General features: G+C 44.6%; 1 protein-coding gene across 1 annotated transcript in view; it reads right to left on the bottom strand.

Annotated features, from left to right (window-relative positions):
• stxbp4 (syntaxin binding protein 4) overlaps window positions 1-19,443 on the bottom strand; it is a 58,372-nt gene that overhangs the window by 5,782 nt on the left and 33,147 nt on the right. The window contains exons 17-20 of the mRNA XM_085360295.1: window positions 10,286-10,465; window positions 9,249-9,365; window positions 8,798-8,847; window positions 5,376-5,512 (exon numbers count right to left, since the gene is read on the bottom strand). Coding sequence (XP_085216421.1) covers window positions 5,376-5,512; window positions 8,798-8,847; window positions 9,249-9,365; window positions 10,286-10,465 — 484 coding nt within the window. The remainder of the gene's footprint in view (window positions 1-5,375; window positions 5,513-8,797; window positions 8,848-9,248; window positions 9,366-10,285; window positions 10,466-19,443) is intronic.

Genomic DNA, 19,443 nt, shown 5'->3' on the forward strand with positions numbered 1-19,443 from the left:
ATATATAAATCTCAGTCAAAGCAGCAAGAAATAAGTTCCAGTTAACGGTTGTAGCTGCCACTGCCTCTGAGACCAGCACAAAGTAAAAATAAAGTTTTGGGGTTTTTCTGTTTTTTTCAGCAGCTCCACATTTAAAGATATGATATTTTCTGTGAATTGACACAGAATTCCTGCTGCCTGAGGTAAATACAGGCCATTTACCATATTATAGTATTGTCAGATTATTATGATATATATATATATATATATATATATATATATATATATATATATATATATATATATATATATTAGGGGTGCAACGATACACAAAATTCACGGTTCGGTTCGGTTCGATACTTTGGTGTCACGGTTCGATATTTTTTCGATACAAAAAATGTTTATGCATTTTTAAGTTGTCATTTATTAAAATTATAAATATATATTTTAACTCAAAAGTACAGTTTTTAAATTTAACCCTAACCCTTGTGCGTGTTTTTTATTTTGACAGCGAATGCGCACCTGCGGACCACTTATGTGCAGCCCTGGTTATTTAGCTCGTCATATTGCAGCCACAGAAATTCTTTTGTCCATGAAACCATAAAGCTGCACTTTCTTTTTGCCTTATAGTCTGATTTGTCATAACTTCTCCGTTTTGTGGTAAGCTTTTCTTTGGCTGTCACTTCTTCACCCCGACCTGTCTTATTTGGCTCAGCAGAACTAAAATATATATCCTGCTGCTTTTACACACGGACTCACATAAGCTCAGCGATTCTCTGCGCGATCAACCTCTCACATGTTTAAGCTGCGGGAGATTTCACTTGTCATGTTTGCATAGTAAGCTAACGATTAATAAGACGATGTCAGAGGAATTGGTGCACAAATTATCATCACTCACAGATCAGTGCTGTCGCTCTCTATACACAGTTCGCACGATTGCAAAGTGAAAGCAAAAAAACAAGCGCAAATTCAAACGCGATTTCAATATGTCACATATTGACAGTGGCTCACCGATGCCAATGACATAATTACCCAGCTACATTTCTGAAAGAATGCAAAAGCATTGACATATATTTTTCCTACAATAGCCCGACGGGCAGGGAAGAGATAGATTTTGGTAGCCCGACTGAAAAAAATCGCTAGCTCCGGGACGTCGGGCTAGCGATATTGCGAGCCCTGTATCTGATTGAGGAATCACTCATCTTTGGAAAAGAGAGTTTATTACAGAGAAATGTCTCTTTCCAAAATAAAAGCTATACTATCCGCTTCTTCTGGGCTATATTCTCAGCAGCATAAGGAGAATCACGTGCTAACGGCTGTCTAAATGACTCGGCTAAAGTTAGTAGCATGCTTGTTGTTTTTGTCTTTGCACTAGGATGATGTCGGCGTAAATGTGCAGTCATATTCGTTGTGTTCCCACTAGTGCTTTCAGGTTAATCTCGTTGAAATGACCTTAACGCCACAACACGGCAAATCTCCTTAACGAGCTACCGCCGATCGCTCCGTGCATGGGGCTAGACGGCCAACACGTTAACGAGCTAACTGCGCTAACACACTAGTTCACACCAATGTAATTGAGCATTGCATGGCACATCCAACATACTGTTTTACTTTAGTCCATGACTCGCTTACCTTCAGGGTCATACGTCACATGAAAACCAAAATAATTCCAAACGCCAGATCTGAATGAGGTTCAATTTGCCTGTTGCAAGGAGAGCTTAACTTCTGTCTCGCTAGCTTGCCCTGCGCTCTTCCTCCTGACTATGCTGTCTGTGTTGAGCGCTCAGTGGATCTGCGCTCGACAGTGCAGCCTAGGCGGAGTAGTCGAACACAGATTCACTGAGCGCTCAACACAGACAGCATCGTCAGAAGGAAAATTGATAAAATAAATTACAAATGTTGTATTGTTCGATACATATGCGTACCGAACCGAAAGCACTGTATCGAACGGTTCAATATCGATACGAATATCGTTGCACCCCTAATATATATATATATATATATATATATATATATATATATATATATATATATATATATAGTAGATCAGCTTGTTAGTGTCGGGGGGGTGCCTGTGATCAGGTACCCTGCTGGGGTAATAGGCTGGCCAAAGGAGGAGATAGAAGCCACTGACATAAAGACAAGAAAGCTCCTTACCATGCATGGAGGGTTTCACCCCAAGTCCAGCACCCACTGTATATATACACACATATACATATATCACTGACTTTCAGCTTGTTGTGTTTGTGGATATATGACTGACTTTACTTATTAAACATTCGCACATAAATAAGTGACGTCATATTCAGTACTTTTGACAGTTCACTCTTCGGCCGCTCCATCTTATTAAGGAACTTCCACATACATAAATGTCAATTTCAAAACTCAACCCCATCATTTAATGTGTTTTTGATTGAAAGTGATTATTACTTAAACTCTCTTAAATTAACTTCCAATAAAAAAGGTTTATCATTGATTGAAATTCATTCAGAAATGTTTAACGAATGAGCTGTCACAACTTTCAAGTACAAAGTTATGAAGTCTGTCACATGCCCCCCCCCCATTTTTTTCTTTTTTTCTTTTCTTATCCTTTATTTATTTATCCTTCTTATTTCATTGTGCTGTATATTGTTACTCTTATTTGCCTTGCATGTCTACTGTACAAACTGAACTGGAATGACTGACTGTTCGCTTTATAAGTTCAATAAAGTTTGGAAAAAAAAAACCTCTTCGGCCGCTCCCTTCTGCCGTATTTTGCGGCAAAATTATCCACACCCACCGCCGCGCTATGAATTGTGGGATATATGGGACCACGAAGCGTGCACCGGACCACGCTTGGTATTTGGGGAAATCGACGGCGCATTTGGAGTATGCATTTGAAGTACACTTCGAATTGGGACAGCCGTCGTCACGTGGCGGTGACGTAACCGCACTTGAAATGTGTACTTCAAGCGTGCAGACCCTGAATTGGGACACAGCCTCTGTGTATTTGCTGGAAACGGTATTCACACCTTGCTTTTCTCTGAACTACCAGAATTTAATCTTCCTACTGAGCTGTGTCCTGGCTCTGTGTATTTGCTGGGGTTAAGAACTATACAACTAAACAAAGGCTTGTGTATTTTCTGGAAATACATCAGCGCTTTCCTGAACTGTTAGTTTGTTTGTTACAGAGCTGTGTGAATCTCCCAGCTCTGTGTGTTTGCTGGAAACACTTTAAAAACGCACACACTCCACCCACTTCAGTTTCTCACCTCTGTGTATTTCCTGAATACCTGTCATTCTCCTGGGCAGCACAGCGTACCTGAGGCTTCTCCTTAGTTCTCTGCGAGTATCACCTGGAAACACCTTTGGGAACTACATCCTTGTTCCCCTGACAAACACTTCCTGGTGGTGCATTCAAGGACGCTTGGAGAGTTACCTGACAGAGTGTGTTCTGTGTTCGTTTCCTCCAAATAGACTCACTGAATCAAAGCCCTCGTGTCATTTGAGTCTCTTAGTCTTTGATTTTTATGTATTTGTAATCATTTTGAGTCTCCTCTGGTCTTTCTGTCCCTCTGTGGTTTACTGCGTCAGCGTGGTGGCCGGCCTGAGTGAAGATGATGTGATGCTATTGAAATGCATCCAAGATGAAGAAGAATTCAAATGTTGTTGGAAATATTTGAGATAATGGAAGCACAAAATATTCAACAACAGTTCGGTCGTTTTCAGAGATTTTAATGTGGGATTTTTTAAACATCTTTTACCCTTAATCTAAAACTTCTGTCAGTCTTTACGTCTCAGACAATTTCACATGAAAAATTATTCCTTTTTAAAAATCTCAGTCGCAGCCCAGCTGTTCAGAGAAAAGTCACGACCGTACGGTTGAGAGCGGCTGATCCTTTTCCCCAGAGAACGCCGCGGGATCTGCAGCTTGTTCCGAAAACACAAACAGCAAAACCTCCAAACGCCATCGAAGCCCCTGAAGGCCTCTTTAATCCCAGAGTTCCCGTTTTAACGCGACCATCGTCCTTCCTGACATGGCGTTCGCGTGCGGGGCGGCGTGCAGGTTTCTCCTCCTGTACTGTTCGATGATGCGTCGCTGGCTAATCTACTGCACAAACACGAGCGTTCAGCCACTCAGACACTAAACACTGAGCTATGAGACAGAAACTACAGTAAGTTATCTAAGCTGTGTGAGCTCGCTCGTGGCGGAGCGGCAGCTACTGCACATGGCAACCTTATGATACTGTAATGTGTAAGTTTACATTGTTTATACTGTTTGTTAAATGAAGATATTTATTGAGACAGAGGCAGGGCAGGAGTCAAAGGACTACATGAATGTTTTATCCACCCACCAGGTTAATCGTGAGTTCTGGTGCCATTATAACAGGAAATGATGGAAAGATAAGAAATAACGTCTAACTGACCAATAACAAAGCTGCTGTGTGTCTGCATGCCGCCTGTATTTAATGGATAGACCAATATGAACTTTGCATCATCATCATCATACAGTGATTATTAACATCTATATGTTTAAAAAAACATTTATTATACATTTTAATTCTGTGGATTTTCGTATTCGTCCACCTGAAAATGTGACGTCACGTTGAACCTGCATCGGCTGTTTATTAACGTTCACGTTTCTTTTATGCGTTAAAATTTTGTGAAGAATCTGAAAAAGCGCCGCAGAGCCGACCTTTAAATGTTGGTTTTTGAAATTCTGGGCTTTTATTCGGATGTTCCTCAGCACTAATTAGCTGATAATGCTAACACTGAGGGCTGGAAATGGTTACAAACATAAATTAGCACTTTGACAAAGAAAAGTAATGATATTTAAATAAAGCTGAGTTCTATTACGAATATGAACAATATGAAAACTTTCTCTTCAGGCAATTAACAACAATTGATTGTGAATGTGGAGCTGCGGGTTTTGGTGCCGTTTCTCTCATCGATGGCCAAACTTGAAAACATTCAGGTAGGCGCTCAGCTTCACAGACGCCTTCATCGAGTGAGTTAACCTGCACCAAACTCTCTCCTGTCGTGTTTCCAGGTGAAACACCTGACCCGTCCTGCAGCGAACGCAGGTTAAAACGCTGGAATAAAGCTGCTGTTCTGTGTGCAGATGCTTTCATGCAGAGTTCTGACATGGCGAGTCCTTCAGCAGGAGCTGAGGAGGTGTTGGGGAGAGAGCGGTGGGGATCACGGCTGGATGCTGAAGTCCGGCCGACATCTCGACGACTTTGTTCTCCAACAGTCGGGTCGTCTAGAAGCTCAGCACTGAAACGGAGGACAGTCGCTCACAGCGGCGGGTCGACGGGATTGTTTGTTTCGGCTTCATGCGGGGCAGCACACACAGACAGGAAGAGCAGGAGGAGGAGGACATGCAGACCGGCGTGCGTGGAGCTGAGATCACTTACAGTCGACATCCAGGATGGCTCTGACAGTCCGAGTGAGCTCCTGCGCCTCCTGGGCGAGTGTGGCCGCCGTCCACGGGCTTTTCTTGTAGCGGGCAGCGAGACCTTGAGACGACGCCCCGACTTTGACATCTCCGGAGCTGCAAACAGAGACAAGGATGAGTCAGAGGTGAAGTAACACAACGATCACTAACTCGGTCTGAGAGGACCTTGGTGGAGGTCGTCTGCAGCTGCGGAGCTCACAGAGGTCCTTTCATAACAAAATCTCAGGACAGAAAGCCCAGAGAATGTCCCAAACAAACGACGAAGCCTCGGCAGGTCGTCCTCGCTGAGAGCACTGTGTTGCTTCAGGCTTCAAATACTTGGTTCGTTGAGTCGAGGGTGAAATGATTGGTTGTGTGATTGGCTGATCAGAGTCCCAGCATGGACTAAAACACAAACCAGCTGCTACCTTCTTCTTTTTCTCCGGCTTATTTCAGGTTTTATTCTGATATTTACTCTGATTTTCTAAGAAAACTCACTGACAGCAGATAAAAAAACAAACTCAGTTTTCCTTCAATGCAAAAAGTTTTGATTGTAAAAGAAAAGATTAAACTTCACAAGCTGCAGGTTGTTTTCTCCCTGAGATCGCTGATCATGAGGAACTGACAGATCTGACCAGACAAAAGAAGCTGCACAGGCTTTGTATTAAATACATTTCAGGTATTTTCATTATTTTCTGGCACATTTAGGATTTCAGCTGAAAGCAGGACATCCATCCCAACTGTTTCGTTGCTCATACCGAGGCTACTAGCTTGTAGGTGGCTCTCAGCCCTACTTTAGCATTAGCTTCTTTTGAACGTCCATGTCAGCTGTGTGAAGGTGATTCAAGCGCCTCATCTGGTTTGTTGTTACGGACGTTTCCATGGTGTTTCCTCCCGTTTAGCGAATGTTCTCTTTACTGACAGCGAGGAGCTTCCACGCTAATAGCGTGTTAGCATGTAGTTGTAAGTGTGTGACTTTTTACCTGCACTGCTGTGTGTGTGCTCAATATCAGACGTACGTGAGGCTGACCGAGTGGTGACCAATCAGGACAGATTCTGGTCCCGGTCGGTTGATCGGTGCACTCTTCAAACCCTGCAGACGCTGTGTGGACCAAACCGTCAGGTCACTTCCTGCCGTCTCACAGCGCTCTACTATCCTCCCCCCAGTATGAACCTGCTCCTCCGTCCTCAGGGACATTTCTTTCTGTCAGTACTGTGGCGCTGATGACTAACGACCTTAATAAGACTGATATTCATGATTCAGAAAGCCACTGAGTCGGCATCAATGAGCCTTTATTTCTGACTCAAGCCTCACGCCTGCGTCTCTGAACGCACTCACAGAGGCGCCGGCTGACATTTTAGCTGCCTGGTGGCCCAGAAACAACCAGACAGGTGAATAAAAGGAAAGGCAGGGCCCGGTGGGGGGGTCCCACGGTTATGAAAGACGAGTGGAGGTGTCCCACTGACCTGGACTGAAATAAAAGGAAGCAGGCAGGAGGTGTCCGAGCTGATAACCTGACCGAGTGACCCGATTCACTGAATCAGAGTTACACAAGCAGCCAGAAGGAGCTGAGGAAACCACGATGAGGAGGTGATAAGAGGAAAACAGAGAGAGGAGGCAGGAGAAATCGAATAAACACTGAAGAAGAAGAAGAAGAAGAAGAAGAAGAAGAAGAAGAAGAAGAAGAAGAGCTGGGGGGTTAAATTAACGCTGAGAGGATAAGAAAAGGAAAGATGACAGTAATAAAGGGCACAAGGTAAGATGAAAGACAGCAAAGAAGGAAAGATAGAAAGAGAAATGGAACAAAAAAAATTAGAAAGACAAAGACTTAAGGAAAGTCAGAAATAAGGAAAATGGAAAGGAAGGAAAGATGGAGACTGATGGATGGAAATAAGGAGTGAGAGGAGGAGAAATCTGCAGAAAGAAAGGTTGTGAGGAAGGAGAGTTAAAATAGAAAAGACACGTACAAGATGAAAAAGGAAAGAACAAAAAAAAATAGAGGAAAAGGAAGGATAAAAGAATGGAAAGGATAATATGAGGAAGGAGAGAGGAAACAAGGATGAGAGTTAGAAAAACGAGGAAATTAGATCAGGAAGTGCTGTAACGTGTGACCTACTCTTCTTTGTTGGTGTCTTTGTGGAAGTTGATCAGATGATTGTTGATAACGAGCACAGAGTGACCTCACACACGCTCCTCATTTCATAACGCCGCCATCTCACCGCCGCTCACTGCGGGCGACCATTAACAGGAAGTAACTGCTGTCCTACCTGCACTGAAGTGGGTCAAGCTGGACCGCTGAGTGTGAGAGTGTGTGAGAGAGAGTGTGTGTGTGTGTAACCTGGGCTAATGGGCTCTGCTCTCAGCTGGATCATTACGTGACAGACTGAGGTGTCGGGGTCGCAGTCACAGTCTATTCACACACAGACACACACACACACGCACACAGTAACCTGTAAACACACATTATTACATATACTGTGCACACACACGTGAGCTGTCCTGACGGGTCAAACTGAGCCGTGTGTTTGAAACTTGGTGAACTCAAGTTTCTCTTTCCACTGAACCACCCTGTTCAGGTAGGGACACATACACACACAAACACACACACTGATGTAAATTCACACACACAGTAATGAAACATACAGATGAAGGCTGCTTGTTTCTATAGCGACCGCTTTACCAGCTCACACTGAGCAGATTGACTCGTTAGGACGGCCACCGCGTCGCTAACGAACAGCAGGCTCTCAATTATCATCGAACACACAGGTTTGTGATTCAGCTGTCTTTGTGGGCACCCTGAGGACCATAATAATAATAATAATAATGATAATAATAATGATGATGATGCACTCTCAGGCTCTGTATAAGCCCATCTCAAGCAATGACAGCAGAAAGTCAATAAGATTCAGCAACTTTAATGTCAAAATAACCGATGAGAGAAACCAGGTGAGCAGAGGAAGTGATCAGCTGGTTGCTGGTCGTGGCTGATGGTTTGTCCTTAATGGACTTTCCAGGATGTGGTTGCCAAGGTAACCCTCTAACCTATTTAACATCTCCTCATATGTCTGTCAACAGCTTCTTAATCGCTCGCCACCTGTTAACTTCACATTGCCATTGACTCGTTGTCACTGACTCTCTGTGCTCTGGTCAGCACGTCACTGCAAACCTGCTGCACATTTACAGCATTACAGTTAGTACTGCACATACTGCAGTACATTAACATACACTACTCTTTTACCCATAGAGTTTACTGCAGTACTTTTGCTATAGTAAATTTACTGAATACTAACAGTGAAGTCCTTTATCACACTGAGGACCTCACAAGGTGAAACATTTACAATGGTTCTCACAAGAATATATTTACAAGAACACACACACACACACACACACACACACTCTACCTGTAGCTCTTTGGGGGGCCGTGACTTTCGAGTAGGAACTCCTGAACATTCTGCAGAAACAAACAAACAAAAAAGAAGGTTGTTTGTTTTCTTCTTTGTCTTTTATTTTGTTTTCCAGCTGCACCAAAAACTTATTTCATAAACAGAAATAATCCTGCTGAAAACATCTTTTCATGTAAAACGTCTCCTCGGTATGAGAGTTATCTGAAGGCCATTATTTTCTCTGTCGACAGTCAACACTGATGAAAGGATCTGATTTCAAACCCACAGCAGCAGCGAGCACATCTCTTACTTCTCACTCTGTGATCTCCACTCAAACCTCATCTGCTTTTAAAGATGACCTTTGCCATTTGGGTCAATGGGAGTCTTTCCCCTACAAACAATGACTGTGAATGAAACTATTTTTGAAAGTGTTGCTGTATCGTGATGTCTGAAAGCTGAAAAGTTTTACCTCCACAAAGCTCAGCAGTTTTCCCGTTGACATCTCGAAACCCTTTTTGGCCGCCTCGCTCTTCCGCAGCTGACACTCCAGGACGGCCGCTCTCTTCTTCAGCTCGTCCGTCTCCTCCTGAGATCAAAAACATTCAGGTTCTGGACATTTATGATCTTCGTCTCCTGTGCACTTCCTGTTTCACATCTCGTCCTTTAAAGAAAGTAGTCCTTACTTCCTGCCCACAGTTTTTCCCACTGTGATTACCTGCTGAGCTACCCCCCTCGGGTGTCACCGCTTCCTCCCTGTCTGTTTAAATACTTTTGCATCAAGCTTCTCTTCAGTAAAACAAAAAGCTCATTTTTGGCTCCTGTTTCTGCTTTAACTGTAACTGGCTGTTACACGTCCAACCTTTTCAGTTCCCTTTCTCAGCGCTTTTTAAAACGATCATAAATATGTTAAATTAAAAGCAGTGGAGCCGGCGACCCTGAAACAGGTCATTTAACTGTAAATTAGTGTTCGATGAACTGGTTCACGGAGACTAAAGCAGACACCACAAACACAGACAGGAGCCAAAGAGGCCAAACATCTTACAAAAGTCTCATTTCCTGTGCTTGTCTTTGGTGCGTGACCAGTAAAAGCTGTTAATGAAAAGGAGGAGTGTTTGCATGCAGTCGTGCTCTGGCGTTTGGACAAAAGCTCTTTGTTTCCAGTGTGAGCACTTTTGTTTCTTTCTGCAGACTTTTGTTTTGTGCCGATGGCTCAGAGAAACAACGCTGAGCGGATTTCTGCAAAGCCTACGTCAGAGAGGGAAGCGGCTCTGTCACCAAATACACCAAATGGGTTTGCTTGGTGGCTGGTTGGACGGTGCAGTCAGCTGCCTTCCTGCTTCCTCATCCTTCCAGTTTTATAAATGTGCCACATAACTGAAGCTGAAAATGGTTTCACACATAATCTAGAGAAATAAAAGTACTTAGCTGACCGGGACTCTGCGGTAATCGTCAGAGAGCAGCTCTGCTCGGTGCCTACCGTGAACTGATCCATGTGGTGTGAGTCACCTTGTTGGCTGGTGCCTGGTGCTCCATCCTCTGAGTCTTCAGCTCTGCGATCTCAGCCTCCAGCAGGTGGATCACCTCCTCGTAGTCCATCTCCATCCCTCTGGCCTGCTTCTGGGCTGCCTCAGCCAGCTGGATTCGAGTCCTCAGAGCTCGGCTCTCCTCCGCGCTGTGTTTCACTTCCTGTCAGAAAGAGTGGAGGAAGAGGAGAGGGGGAGGATGGGGTAGAAGAAGAACCTGAGGGATTACTCAGTAGACTTTCAGTGGTGCTTTCAGGCCCTGCTCAGTGCTTTTGAGAGGCCTCCCAGGTGGTCGTGCCATGATTTGGGATTCGTGGTGTCAGGATGAGTTAGTGTGATGAGGCTCTTTGCTGTGGCCTCGGGGACGTTTCTCTGAATCAGCAGGCTGTGCAGTCGAGTCCCAGCAGGCCTGTCAGCGCTCAGCATACCTCTGTCTGTGATAAGGTTACCTACGGTTGGAGAGCAGCGTTATCATCAAAACAATAAAACAAACCTCCGTCTGGTGACAAAGATCGATCAAACTGTTGATGAACGCTCACGGCACTAAACCTTTATCTTGATTTTTACCAGCAGCTGACACCATGAATTGATCAGGAAAATGTGAAAGAGGTGAGCAAGGAATTTCTCACTGACATTAACCCCATCGTTAGAAATAATGCAGGTTTGAAGCACGTAATCATCGGCTTCACTTTGAGATCTGTAGGCTACAGCCAAGATCCAAAAGCCATGAAATCCAAGTAAACTAGCAGTGAACAGGAGAACGATAGAAACTCCAAAACAGGAAAGACTCCTTAGAAAGTCAGACTAAAGGACCAGATGAAGTCGAGACAAAATGAGGAGCAGAAAAATGGTTTTCAGTGTCTTTAAACTGACTTTAATGTGCACTCATTTTTTATAAAACTAGGTTAAAATAAACCTCTAATCATTTAAAACAACACTGACACTTATAAACGTTCCACAAATGCAGTTTATGAGATGCTAATTCATTTTATTTATTTCACATCAACAGTCGGCTCAGGGCGCACTTTATTGTAAGCTAAAACCACTATAGTAACACAGATAATCAGACAACCCCTGTGAGCAAGCACTTTGGCGACAGTGGGAAGGAAAAACTCCCTTTGAACAGGAAGAAACCTCCTGCAGAACCAGGCAGGAAAGCAGTCCTACATATTTGTGCATGAACTGCACTGAAGAACGTTTCCTGATCAAGGTCCCTCACAGTGTTACCAGAGGCCGATGACCATGCCCTCCAGAGTGAGCAGAATCTACCAGCCGTCAGCATCAGTAGACGTCATCCTCTGAGGACCATGAATGCCATTATAACATTTCATGACGGTGCATTGACCAGGTGATATTTCAGTGAGCACTGCAGTCGCTGTTAAGACTCAGACGTCTCTGTGCAGTCACACCGTCAGCATGAGTAATGCTTGAGCTAAAAATAAAACGACAGGTCATCGTCGCTTTTTGGCAGGTTGTTGTTGTTGGTGGAGTTTTTCTCGGAATGAGCTCTTATTGTTTGATTGTGTGATTTAAGAGCGCGGCCGGGCCCGACTGACTGGCTGGCGCTCTCTTACGTAACAATGCTGGAACAAAAACAAGACACAGAGCTTACTTCATGTCCTCGTCTCACTCCTGGCTCATTATTTTTCAAAACGTCAGCACTGTGCCCGATCTGAACTCTGCAAAAACCACAAAGCCACATTCAGTCAGGTCAAAGTGAACAAGGCTGGGCTCTGTGGACCAGCAGCATTTTAAACACACACCTTTCACCAGCTCAGAGTGACGCTGACATGCTGCTCTGCAAACAAACATTTTTACTCCTGTGTCAAACAGAGTGTGAACGACAGCCGTGTAACAATGAGTCACCGATGTGTCTAAACCTGTTAGTTTCTCTACAGAATCAAAGCACAACAAATGCTGTCTCAATTTTAGTCATATTTCAGTTGCAGCTGGCAGCTTTTCATTCACAGTGAAGCCCAAACTCTTCGCCCACTTATCCACCTCCTGCAGCCATAGCTGGACTGGCCATCGGCCCACCGGGCATTTGCTCGGTGATTTGATTTTTTGTTTTTATGGGCCGATGATTTTTTATTTTATTTTATTTTTTTATAACAGTATAAACAGTGAAAGGTGGTGTATTGGCCAGATGCTGGCAGATGTGTAAAAACAACTCAGTTGTTTGGTGGTGGCTGTGGCGGAGCTTCCACAGAGGCCAGCAGGTGGATGAGGGGAAGGGGAGGCAGGAGGAGCAGAGCCCCGAGGCGGTGAACTGAACTCCAGGTAAGAAGTTATGAGCTGCAGTCTATCTGGGTCAGATATGAACCAAGTTTAGTTTATTTTCGTTGTGCTGACTTTTTACAGTCAGTTACAATAACTCGTACTGCTACTAGCTAGCATGACGGAGTTTCTATACAGCTGGGTGGTGCTATGATGTTACTGATAGTGAGCTTTATTTTATTCATAAGTTAGTAGCTGCCAACCGTCCCGTAAAAAGATGGAATCGTCTGGTATTCAGAGAAAATATTACACATTTCGTTTTGAGGTGAAAAGGAACACAGTTTGTCCCAGACTTCAGCTACAATGAAAAAGACACAAAGCTGGATTTATTCTGTGTCTTTACGCTGCAGCTGCCTCTTCTTCTCTCATTCTCTCCCCTCTCTCTCCTGTTTCTACTTCAATCATGAAACTGATCAGTGATCAGCTGATCGGCTCTCTTGTTTGTTTATCGTCCACTTTGCGCCAGAAAGAAGAAACCAGCGGATGTCGCGCTAAACAACAGCAGCACGTTTAAGCTTGATCAGCTGTTAGCTGTTAGAATTTATTTAATATTAATTTCTAGTATCAGCTGATGTTTGCTGGAGCCACAGCTGTAGAGCTGCTGGTCATGATATGGTTTGGATATGTGGTGAGAGGGAAACATGAAGATGAAACCAGGAGATGTCCTTACTGAACCATCAGAGCTGTGATGGAGAAACAGGTTTACCTTTTAGGTGACATGGATGAGTTGAAGTTATGAACTGTTTCTGGGAGACAAATAACACCAGGATCCTTTTCTGTGTAACTGACAGCTGGTGACTGTGCAGGGGCGGGTCTAGCAAAGTGTTGCCAGGGGGCAGGTAGGGCATTAACAGGGAGAGGGGGGCACAAAGAAATACTTTCTTATTCTCATTTAAAATGTCTAGCTTTTATTAAATAATTATCTGAATCTTACAACCAAAGTTTTTATCTGATGTACAACATATAGAAATCATACATATACCAACAAGACTGTACATCACCGTCACCACAGCGTTTGCTTTCATTCAAAGGCTTTATGGTTTTTCCTGTAATACCTGGTGGGCTGGTCTCTAGTCAAAATGCCCGGGCCGATTTTTTGTCCCAGTCCAGCCCTGCCTGCAGCTCTAAGAGCAAGATACGAGTAAGAGCTCACAGACCAGCTAAAGCACATCATTTCCTGCCCCAAGGCCAGTTGGACAACCACCACACCAACGAGGCACCCGGGAGGAACCCTGGTCAGACACCCAAACCACCTCCACTGACTGAAGTCCCAGAAATCCAAGCTACACCCTTCAGAGGAAGCTTGTATGTCACTGCTCTCAGCTTGTTGCTATAGGTGCAGAGTGCGCAGGCATCACCCCAACACTCGCCCGGGAAACCCCGAGACACTTAACCATTGCCAGAGTGGGCGCTCCACCTCTTCATGCTGACCACCGTGGCCTCAGACTTGGATGAAAACCATGAGAAATTTGGAGCTCCATGTTCGATAAAGCAAACAGGAGCACGTCACAACTCAAGCTATGCAGATGAATAAAAGCACTACAGGCCAGAGGGAAATATGTGCTGGCATACGGGCCCAGCTGGGCTTTGACCCCATGTGATCTTTGATGCAGAGGGAGAGCCAGTCTGTAGCGTGGAGGTTATGTAACTCTCAGGGCAGTGAAACAGACACCAGCAATAATTAGACACTCATAACTGGAAGCAACCACTCCCAGTACAGTTGGCACACTGGCAGCCAATAACCTGTAACCCTGCAGCGCTGAAATAAACATCGCACGGTAAACTGATCTTTGGTGGCACTAACAGATCAGAGTGAACACTGAGTTTTGTCACAACACTCAGTGCAACACGAACCAGGAAAGAAACACTGCAAGATTTCACCGAGGAGCATGCAAAACACCACGGGGGCCCAAAACTCCCCCTCATGTAAAGATACTCATGCAGGCAAAAAAGAAATATATTTATCTGCTATAATGAGAACAAATTGTCTGAAACTGAGGGTTTACTGAGCTCTGAGTGCCTGAGATCACACACACACACACACACACACACACACACACACACACACTCGAGGCAAAGAGGAAGCAGACTGGGGAGAATTTGGCAGCTCTCATCCTCCTGCTGCGACATCATATGCAGTGGAAGCTAACAGAACACACATGAAGTAAATGCAATGATTTATGAACAAGATTCTGAAATGCTGGACACACACACACTCACACACACACACACACACACACACACACACACACACACACACACACACACACACACACACACACACACACACACACACACACAAAGAAACACCCAATTTAGTGAATAATTTCACAGCAGGTTTGCTCATTACAACAAGACCAGAGTGGATATCACTGATTAGACATGCAGCACACACACATGCACAGAGTTCAGTGTGTTTGACTTTATTAATAATTAAGGAGGTGCAGTTTGGGGAGAAAAAAAGCTGATTTATGACAAACCTTTCACCTCTCACCCTCACAGTATTAAGAAGCTACTCGCCTCTTCATGCTCGTCCTCCTCATTGGTCTCTCTCACTGTGGCCCCTCCTCCTCTTGTTCTGTTCTACTGTCATTGTTGTTGTCAGGGGAAATGTTTGTGTGTGTGTAATGGTTGTCATTAGTTAACAAAGCACTGTGATCGCAGCTCCTGGCCTCTCCTCTTGCTTCGATTGTACCTTCCAGGTGGAGGTGGTCTCATTCACACCTTGAAGATGTCCGTCTTCATGGGTGTCACATGTCACAGACTGTTGTCCCTTCAGTTTCTGTGTGAATGAAAACCCTGGCCAAGGAGATGACTTGGAAACCTCCAAGTCACATACTGGACCACCTTAACCGGCTCTTTTCGATGTGGTGTAGCGACTTCCTGCGCGCTCCTCCTGAATGACTGGACTCCTTACTCGATCTCTAAGGCTTAGCCCAGACGCCATTATTCATTTCTGCTGCTCATTCTTTTGGTCACTCCCTGAGCTCGCGGTCATTGCTGAGAATCAACTGTTAAATTTAGCAGCTTTGCCTTCACGCTCCCCTGTCTTCTCATCACATTACAGCATCCGCAGCACTGCCGGCACTTCACCAATCCACCTGTCAATCTTTCATGTCTGAGGGTGAAGAGCCCAATACACTTGAAGCCCGCACTAAACCATCATCATTTGATGCCAACAGGAGACGCCCACCACTTCACCTAGAAATTTTGCATATACAATTTATGAACATAATCTGTGACAAAGTCCAGCCCTGACAGAGTAATACCAGTAATAACTGACCTACTGGCAATCCAAGCTCTCACCATCGTGGTGGTGTGGGGTTGAATGGCCCATGACAGGGGAGAGATACCCCACACTCTCTGAGAATCCCCCGCAGGGCACTGTGAGCCACAGAGTCCATATGTCAACAAGCAGGAACCGCCACTCAAGTCTGCCTGTGCAGATCCACCCTCCTCCACTTAAAGCATTTTGCAGAGTTGTACCAGCCAGGACAGACCCACTAATCCAGAGCCTTGAGAAACTTTATACTCCCCAACTGAGATTTTTTTAAACTACCTCAGAAATCTCTCAGTCAGAACATGCTATATCATGTTTAGGTGGAAGCTAGCGAGCTAACTTCCTGCTAACTTCTAACTCAGTTAAACTTCATAAATCCTGTTTTCATGGATGCCTGGATGTTAAACTTCATTGTTACACCTGGTAAAGCAGCAACGCTGATCATTTTATTAAAGATGAAAGAATTTAGACAGTTTTTAACTCTCAGTGATGCCACGGGGGCCCAAAACTCCCCCTCATGTAAAGATACTCATGCAGGCAAAAAAGAAATATATTTATCTGCTATAATGAGAACAAATTGTCTGAAACTGAGGGTTTACTGAGCTCTGAGTGCCTGAGATCACACACACACACACACACACACACACACACACACACACACACACTCGAGGCAAAGAGGAAGCAGACTGGGGAGAATTTGGCAGCTCTCATCCTCCTGCTGCGACATCATATGCAGTGGAAGCTAACAGAACACACATGAAGTAAATGCAATGATTTATGAACAAGATTCTGAAATGCTGGACACACACACACTCACACACACACACACACACACACACACACACACACACACACACACACACACACACACACACACACACACAAAGAAACACCCAATTTAGTGAATAATTTCACAGCAGGTTTGCTCATTACAACAAGACCAGAGTGGATATCACTGATTAGACATGCAGCACACACACATGCACAGAGTTCAGTGTGTTTGACTTTATTAATAATTAAGGAGGTGCAGTTTGGGGAGAAAAAAAGCTGATTTATGACAAACCTTTCACCTCTCACCCTCACAGTATTAAGAAGCTACTCGCCTCTTCATGCTCGTCCTCCTCATTGGTCTCTCTCACTGTGGCCCCTCCTCCTCTTGTTCTGTTCTACTGTCATTGTTGTTGTCAGGGGAAATGTTTGTGTGTGTGTAATGGTTGTCATTAGTTAACAAAGCACTGTGATCGCAGCTCCTGGCCTCTCCTCTTGCTTCGATTGTACCTTCCAGGTGGAGGTGGTCTCATTCACACCTTGAAGATGTCCGTCTTCATGGGTGTCACATGTCACAGACTGTTGTCCCTTCAGTTTCTGTGTGAATGAAAACCCTGGCCAAGGAGATGACTTGGAAACCTCCAAGTCACATACTGGACCACCTTAACCGGCTCTTTTCGATGTGGTGTAGCGACTTCCTGCGCGCTCCTCCTGAATGACTGGACTCCTTACTCGATCTCTAAGGCTTAGCCCAGACGCCATTATTCATTTCTGCTGCTCATTCTTTTGGTCACTCCCTGAGCTCGCGGTCATTGCTGAGAATCAACTGTTAAATTTAGCAGCTTTGCCTTCACGCTCCCCTGTCTTCTCATCACATTACAGCATCCGCAGCACTGCCGGCACTTCACCAATCCACCTGTCAATCTTTCATGTCTGAGGGTGAAGAGCCCAATACACTTGAAGCCCGCACTAAACCATCATCATTTGATGCCAACAGGAGACGCCCACCACTTCACCTAGAAATTTTGCATATACAATTTATGAACATAATCTGTGACAAAGTCCAGCCCTGACAGAGTAATACCAGTAATAACTGACCTACTGGCAATCCAAGCTCTCACCATCGTGGTGGTGTGGGGTTGAATGGCCCATGACAGGGGAGAGATACCCCACACTCTCTGAGAATCCCCCGCAGGGCACTGTGAGCCACAGAGTCCATATGTCAACAAGCAGGAACCGCCACTCAAGTCTGCCTGTGCAGATCCACCCTCCTCCACTTAAAGCATTTTGCAGAGTTGTACCAGCCAGGACAGACCCACTAATCCAGAGCCTTGAGAAACTTTATACTCCCCAACTGAGATTTTTTTAAACTACCTCAGAAATCTCTCAGTCAGAACATGCTATATCATGTTTAGGTGGAAGCTAGCGAGCTAACTTCCTGCTAACTTCTAACTCAGTTAAACTTCATAAATCCTGTTTTCATGGATGCCTGGATGTTAAACTTCATTGTTACACCTGGTAAAGCAGCAACGCTGATCATTTTATTAAAGATGAAAGAATTTAGACAGTTTTTAACTCTCAGTGATGCCACGGGGGCCCAAAACTCCCCCTCATGTAAAGATACTCATGCAGGCAAAAAAGAAATATATTTATCTGCTATAATGAGAACAAATTGTCTGAAACTGAGGGTTTACTGAGCTCTGAGTGCCTGAGATCACACACACACACACACACACACACACACACACACACACACACACACACACACACACACACACACACACACACACACACACACACACACACACACTCGAGGCAAAGAGGAAGCAGACTGGGGAGAATTTGGCAGCTCTCATCCTCCTGCTGCGACATCATATGCAGTGGAAGCTAACAGAACACACATGAAGTAAATGCAATGATTTATGAACAAGATTCTGAAATGCTGGACACACACACACACACTCACACACACACACACACACACACACACACACACACACACACACACACACACACACACACACACACGCGCGCACACACATAGTGTGTGTCATCCATCTGTTACCTCCAATTTTCTCTAGTAATTAAAAAATCTGCAAACTGCCGTTTCAAGAATGAGGTTTATGTTCATGTCCACCACTCCAGCTCTGTGGGGACCAATCTCAGGTTTTAACCTTTGGAGCGAGGACATTAATGGAAAGTAGGGACATCAAGCAAAAGTAATGAATTGTTTTTTTTTTGTTGAATGGGGAAAGTTTTTTGGAAACTTTGAAAAAATGTCTTACTGGGAGACTTCAACGCTTATCTGGTCAACAACAGTGAGACATGGAGGGGCGTGACTGGGAGGAATGGCCTCCCAGGTCTGAACCCCAGTGGTGTTCTGGTACTGGATTCCCGTGCAAACCACAGTTTGTCCATAAAAACACCATGTTCAAACATAAAGGTGTCCATAAGTGCTCGTGGCACCAGGACACTCTAGGCAGCAGGTCAATTTTGAGATCGTATCATCATATCTGATTGCGATGGAAGGTGCCTGAACATGTGAGCACCTTTCCCAAAAACACCTACTCGGATCGACTCACCACAGCTCAACTCAGATCGAGTGATTTTACATTGCATACGACACGAACGCTACAACAAAGGTGGACATTGAGGCAAGAATATACCTGCTGCTCGGTCTGTGGCTTTTCGCCAGACTTGGGGACCATAGCGTCGTTTCTTGGAGCCATTTCCCTCATTGCCGGGTTTCAAAAATGGCAGTTTTGATTTTCATGAACGAGATGCTCTCATGACTTATTGAGTGAAAACTGTGGTAA

The sequence above is a fragment of the Diplotaxodon limnothrissa genome, linkage group LG8 (genome assembly GCF_057381915.1).
Source record: "Diplotaxodon limnothrissa isolate DT_005_m linkage group LG8, D_limnothrissa_male_GT1.1, whole genome shotgun sequence".
Taxonomy (NCBI): Eukaryota; Metazoa; Chordata; class Actinopteri; order Cichliformes; family Cichlidae; genus Diplotaxodon; species Diplotaxodon limnothrissa.